Consider the following 7407-nt stretch of genomic DNA (forward strand, 5'->3'; position numbering starts at 1 on the left):
GTGAGATACACTGTTGTTTTACTGGATGGTGAGAAATAATCGTGCATAACAAAAGAGGTGAGATACACTGTTGTTTTACTGGATGGTGAGAAATAATCGTGCATAACAAAAGAGGTGAGATACACTGTTGTTTTACTGGATGGTGAGAAATAATACGTGCATAACAAAAGAGGTGAGATACACTGTTGTTTTACTGGATGGTGAGAAATAATCGTGCATAACAAAAGAGGTGAGATACACTGTTGTTTTACTGGATGGTGAGAAATAATCGTGCATAACAAAAGAGGTGAGATACATTGTTGTTTTACTGGATGGTGAGAAATAGTCGTACATAACAAAAGAGGAAGACAGAGTAGTTTTCAGAAGTTTACAGTCATACAGTACTATTTCAAGCACTGTGTATAGATAAATATGTCTTTTTTAATAATGAAAAGCTTATTTTCAGTTTACGGGTGTGTCCCACTACTGGAAAGATGTGTACATTCGCAATATAACACAATCATGAGCTGTCTCAGTTTCATGCTTTTATCTTCATGTGCTTTAAATACTTAGTTCCCACACAGTCTAATCTTGATAATGAATAATATTAAGAATATTTATTTGAACGACAGGTCTTTCAGCCACGCTGGAGTAAACCAATGGCAAAGAAGACACAACAACAAGACTACAAAGCTATTTAAAAACCTGGGAGTTAAAGGATAAAACACTGGCTAACGTGAAGGTATTTGAAAATAACCTGATAAAGTAGTCCAGTCAACATCTATGACAAGACGAATACTTGAACATATTACAATCTGTTATGGAAACTACTTGCTTACAAAGTACACCTTTACAATCAATATAGAGAAGGAACAGGTTAGACGGTTAAGAAGTAACCATGGGTTTACTTATAGAAACGTATATACACCTGTACAATACAATATGGAGAAGAAACAGGTTAGACGGGTAAGAAGTAACCATGGGTTTACTTACAGAACCGTATATACACCTGTACAATACAATATGGAGAAGGAACAGGCTAGACGGTTAAGAAGTAACCATGGGTTTACTTACAGAAACGTATATACACCTGTACAATACAATACGGAGAAGGAACAGGTTAGACGGTTAAGAAGTAACCATGGGTTTACTTACAGAACCGTATATACACCTGTACAATACAATATGGAGAAGGAACAGGCTAGACGGTTAAGAAGTAACCATGGGTTTACTTACAGAAACGTATATACACCTGTACAATACAATACGGAGAAGAAACAGGTTAGACGGTTAAGAAGTAACCATGGGTTTACTTACAGAAACGTATATAAAATGTTTGCACAACCGTACTGAGCCAACCACAGGTTTTAAAACCCGAACACTTTAGCATTATAAGCCTTTAGATTTACTATTTACTGCTCAGCCACTGGGAGGGAGGGGGGGGGGTCAGGGAGTAGAAAATGAACGACTAATTAAATGATTAATAAGTAATCACAAGCTTGCGTTTTTTTTTTTCTTTAAAAGTCTGTAAAAAAGATTTAAACATCAGCCGTTCACAACATCGTGATAAAATACTAAGAGGGCTAGACCGTATATCACCTGAATTGGCACGTGGAAGTACTACAAATTACATGTTACTGCTGTTCACGTGAGTAGGACCCGAATGTTTCTGAAAACATTCCATTCTGATTGAACAACAAACTACCTTCTTGTTATTACGAAAAAACTTCTGAAATTCCCAATTGCAAAAGCTTTCGAATAAGGAACGAATCAGGCGAAAAATAACAACGGTTTTAGCCAATCACAATTCGCGTACCGTACTCACAACTGTTTTTATCGAATCACGTACAAAAAGAAAAGAACGATTCGCATAAAACAGGGAAGACATTTATTTTAAGCACGTGGTTAAGAACAGTAATGATTTAGATAAGGGCTGGAGTGGCCAGGTGGTTAGGGCACTTGACGACAATGTGAGGGTCGCGGGTTCGAATCCCCGTCCCATCAAACATGTTCGCCCTTTTAGCCGTGGTGGCGTTATAATGTAACGGTTAATCCCACTATTCGTTGGTAAAAGAGTACCCCAAGAGTTGGCGGAGGGTGGTGATGACTAGCTGTCTTCCCTCTTGTCTTACACTTCTAAATTAGGGATGGATAGTGCAGATAGCCCTCGTGTAGTTTTGCGCGAAAATCAAAACAAACCAAACCATTTAGATAATACAAGTCTAATGAAACACACTTACAACAGTACATGGAAAAATATCCCTAACACTCTCGTCGCCGGCCACATTGTACCGGAAATGAGACATACTTACAACAGTACACGGAAAAATATCCCTAACACTCTCGTCGCCGGCCACATTGTACTGGAAATGAAACATACTTACAACAGTACATGGAAAAATATCCCTAACACTCTCGTCGCCGGCCACATTGTACTGGAAATGAAACACACTTACAACAGTACATGGAAAAATATCCATAACACTCTCGTCGCCGGTCACATTGTACTGGAAATGAAACACACTTACAACAGTACACGGAAAAAATATACTAAACATTTTCTGTAAGACCAGATGACCTTCATGACGTCACTTAACTCCCTTTATATATATATATATCCCTCATTCGATTTCACCACCATTCCCAGTTTCACCCTGAAGAAAAAAGTCCACCTTTCGAAAGTGCTCGGGTTATCGGTTTTTTTTTTTATCATTTTATAGTTTACTACTTAAACTCTTTATATTTTGTGACCGCATTCATTTCAGTATCGACGAGGGGGAGCAACACTGATGACACTAAGAACTAATAAACAAACTGGCCGTTTCTCTAGCAAAAAAAATAAATAAACAACTTCCACATCTATACCTTCGCAAGTAAAGCTGTGATTCAAGCATGTAGGCCTACTTTACGAATTTAATGGAGAATTCACTATATAAACAAGTGTGCGTTGGATTAGATGGAATATTCAGTAACGCCAACTTGTTAACATATTTCTGTATGTAAAAAACTCGAGATCTAATCTGTCACCGATGGCCAGAGCTCAGACCTGACAATAATACATCAAGATGTCCTTTTGGTGAGTCTCTTCAGCATGTAAAAGGACCTTGTGATAATACATCAAGATATGCTTTTGGCGAGTCTCTTCAGCGTATAATAGGACCTTACAATAATACAATAAGATATCCTTTTGGCGAGTCTCTTCAGCGTGTAAAAGGACCTTACAATAATACATCAAGATATCCTTTTGGTGAGTCTCTTCAGCGTGTTAAAGGACATGAAGTCTCTCAGAAATTCACGCAAAGCTACGTAAGGGTTCTCTATACATATCAGTCCATTTTCTCGAACTGACAGACTATAAAGGGAAGGCAAGCAACAGTAAATATCATCTACCGCCCACTCTTTAAGGTTGTTTGATCGCATTGTGGTATGTTGCAATCTTTTATAGAGTACTCAAGGCACCAAGGTGCAGAGCACATTTTTAGCGGCCATCGTCGGATTCACAGTTAGGATACTCTAACCAATTGGCCACGCCCAGACCCTCTTGAATGCTAAATTTTATGCTTTACTAAAACCTAAACCTTGAAAGCAAGTATTTACTTTACAAGAAAACACTGAACCGTTTTTATAAACGAAAGCTTATTCTTTCACCTTTAAAGTGATTTTTTTTTACAAACATTTTATTTAAGCTAAAACTCAGATCTACAGCTTTGACCTTTAAGAAACCAGGCTGAGGACGCCTACTATGTGCACAATCTTCTTTTTTTATTATCGAAAGTGAGGATACAGTCTACATTTGGACTAGCTTGTGGCCTCAAAACATAATTAAACCGCAGGTACCTAAAGAGCTTACTTAAGGATTGAAGCATTTTATTCAGTCGGTCTAGTTAGATCTTTGTGGAGCTTTCCCCCACCCCACCTACCCACAAACGGCGGTTCAAGTAATCAAAAATTCTATTTTGTCTTCTGACAGTTTGCGACATTACAATACTAAGAGTTAATCAGTTAAAACAAACAGAAGGTAAGAAAAATAATATATTTACATGCCCTAGTTCACAAACGGTTCACAGTAGATATTTTCGGGATTTTCTGGCACCAGCAGAATTCAACTACTCTCCGTGTTACCTCCCGCACTCACACACGTGGTTTACCGCTGCGAGACGATCTGTTTATAGCAAATGTGAATTTAAAAAAAAATCTCAAAAACGTATCGTTAATACCTGTAAGCAAATCAATCTATTTAATACACAACACACGCGAGCAATGCCAAAAATTTCCCAGATTTAACACTTATTATTAAGGCATGTTTCTAACATTAATATCAATATTAGAGTAAACCAGGTTCGCTCACATTATCGAGTCAATTCCGGTCACAATTAAATTAATAAACTCACGTAGAACTCGCGTTGTATTACATGTTAAATGTTTCTTTTTCTTTCTTCTTCTCAGGATTTAGTTAATGTGGTTTCACTGATAGTTTTGTGGGCAATATACTACTTTTATTGCATCACGAGGGTTAGGTTTATTATCCAGAATACCAGATATACTCTTAGACCCCCTTTTTAGCTATCTCCATGTTTTTACGGCGTTTGTTTGTGAAGAATTTTAGAATTCGCTTGCAAAGTTACACACAAGGTCATTTGTGCATAGACGTCCCTAATTTTGAAACTAGAGTTAAAACAATTAGCCAGTAGCGACTACATCCAACTCTTGGGCTAATCAGTGTCCGACGGAATAGTGGAATTTTACCGTCACTGTTATAGAATATACATACGGTCCCAAAGTACGGAGCACATTCTCGCAGCATTGAGCCACGAACCGTGAATCACTGAATTCATAGACTGGGCAAATTCTCTAAAAATATTAAATTTTGTCAAACATACTCCAGAAACAAATATTTAGTATTCCATTCTTCGAGACGTTTTTTTTAAAAATCAAATCCATAGTAACAATAGGGCGAAGAGGAAAGAACCTAGAAACCTGAAATTTTGCATACATACTAAGTGGACCCTGAGGGTGTGCGCCTGGGTATTGTTACTTATCCATGTGCGTGCGCATCTTTTTGTGAGGTAAGCAAGCGAAAAACTACATAGAAAAGAATATGTGACCGCCATAGCTCCAAGAGCAAAGAAGCTAGAAGCCTGAAATTTTGCATCATCCATACAAAGTAGACCCTGAGGACGCGCAACTGGGTATTATTACTTATCCATGTGCGTGTGCGCATCTTTTTATGAGGCAAGTCAACGAAAAAACCACATAGAAAGGAAGTGTGACCACCATAGCTCCAAGAAGAAAGAACCTAAAAACATCAAATTCTGCACCCATACTAAGTGGACCTGAGGGTGTGCACCTGGGTATTACTTATCTTATCCACGTGTGCGCACATCTTTTTAGTGAGTCAAGCTAGCGCAAACCCACAAAGAAAATAAGTGATTCCTTATATAACAACTTCTAATGTATATAAAAGCCAGTGGGTTTTGGTAACAACGCGTTCCAACAATGGCTTTTATGTCATATTGCTTAGCAACAAAAGTATATAAGTTATACTTTTATGCTAAAATGGGTTCAGAATATACACACACTATCAACTTAATAACCCGAGCGAAGCCGGGTACTTCACTAGTATATTTATAAAAGGCCTAGTGTGCAGTTGATGACAAATTGTACACCTGTAACAATATTTGTGCAGTTGAAAATTCACCTATTTAAGTAAGTTCAAGTGAATAAATAGAAAAAATCATATCTAAGATTATAAAATTCCATTCCAGTGTTGATAAAAAAAATGAATATTCTTCATTTTTTGGATCATTTGTTACTAGGCCTGAATATATATATGAGGTGCAATAAGGCGTCGTGTATTACAAATTATGAAGTTAAAATATTTGAAAAAATCTGGCGTGAAAATTATATGAAAGTGAGTTCACATAAAAGAATAAAAAACGGGGTCATGCTCAATAATGTTTACCCCAACCCCACCCACCCACTCCCCCCCAAAAAAACACATTTACAGAAGCAGTGGTAACTGATGTTTCATAATAGTTTGTTTTTAACATATAGCTACACAATGGGCTATCTGCACTCTATTAGCCAAGGGGAGTAGAAGCCCCCTTTTTTAGCGTTTTAAATCTTCAGTCTTACTGCTGACCCACCAGGAGGCATTCAGCAATTGAGTTTTGGTTTTGTTTTGCACTTGGTACAAAGCGACACAAGGGCCATCTGCGTTATCCGTCCCTAATTTAGTAGTGACAGACTAGAGGGAAGGTAGCTAGTCAACCCCACCCTCCGCCAAGTCTTGGGCTACTCTTTACCAACAAATAGTAGGATTGATCGTAATATATTATACCCCCCCCCCCCCCCCATGGCTGAAAGGACGAGTTTAGAGATTGATCGTTTGGCAAAAGATTAGAATTGAAAAATATATATATATAATAACCAACAATCTAGAATGAATTAATCATTAAAAAAAATGTTCGTTTGTTTTTCTGTTTAAGCGCAAATCTGTACAATGGACTATCTGTACTGTGCCCACCGCAGGTATCGAACCCCTATAAACTTATTGCTGAGCCACCGGACGCCAACAAAAATTAATGACCGATAGCTTATGAGAAGTTAAACACAAAGAAAAATAAAAAGAACAATCTATGGTACATGAACAAACAGAGTCACGGACAACCTACGAGGAAATTAAACACGAACAAAAACAGTCACGGACAACCTACGAGGAAATTAAACACGAACAAAAACAGTCACGGACAACCTACGAGGAAATTAAACATGAACAAAAACAGTCACGGTCAACCTACGAGGAAATTAAACATGAACAAAAACAGTCACGGACAACCTACGAGGAAATTAAACATGAACAAAAACAGTCACAGACAACCTACGAGGAAGTTAAACATGAACAAAAACAGTCACGGACAACCTACGAGGAAATTAAACATGAGCAAAAAGAGACAACCTACGAGGAAATTAAACATGAACAAAAACAGTCACGAACAACCTACGAGGAAATTAAACACGAACAAAAACAGTCACGGACAACCTACGGGGAAATTAAACATGAGCAAAAACAGGCAACCTACGAGGAAATTAAACATGAACAAAAACAGTCACGAACAACCTACGAGGAAATTAAACACGAACAAAACAGTCACGGACAACCTACGAAGGAATTAAACATGAACAAAAATAATTACCTACAACTTATAGGGGAAATTAAACATCGCAAATATAATCACTGACAACCTAGGGTTTGTTGGACAATTTGTTTGAAGTTAAGCACAAAGCTACACAATGGGCTATCTGTGCTCTGCCAACCACGGGTATCGAAACCCTGTTTCTAGCGTTGTAAGTCCGCAGACATGCCGCTGTGCCACTTGGGGAGCAATCGACAACCTAGGGTGAAATTAAATATGAAGAAAAATAATT

General features: G+C 37.8%; 1 protein-coding gene across 1 annotated transcript; it reads left to right on the forward strand.

Moving 5' to 3' along the window:
• Nucleotides 1–6617: 6617 nt before the first annotated feature.
• Nucleotides 6618–7220, forward strand: LOC106476854 (sex-determining region Y protein-like). The gene has a single exon (XM_013937473.1). It carries the CDS (start codon nt 6618–6620, stop codon nt 7218–7220), a length of 603 nt encoding a protein of 200 aa, XP_013792927.1.
• The last annotated feature ends 187 nt before the right edge of the window (nt 7221–7407 follow it).

This window comes from Limulus polyphemus, unplaced genomic scaffold (genome assembly GCF_000517525.1).
Source record: "Limulus polyphemus unplaced genomic scaffold, Limulus_polyphemus-2.1.2 Scaffold11837, whole genome shotgun sequence".
Taxonomy (NCBI): domain Eukaryota; kingdom Metazoa; phylum Arthropoda; class Merostomata; order Xiphosura; family Limulidae; genus Limulus; species Limulus polyphemus.

Excerpts from the sequence above, each read along its gene's own strand:
- LOC106476854 (XM_013937473.1), top strand. The coding sequence starts at position 6,618 with ATGGTACATGAACAAACAGAGTCACGGACAACCTACGAGGAAATTAAA.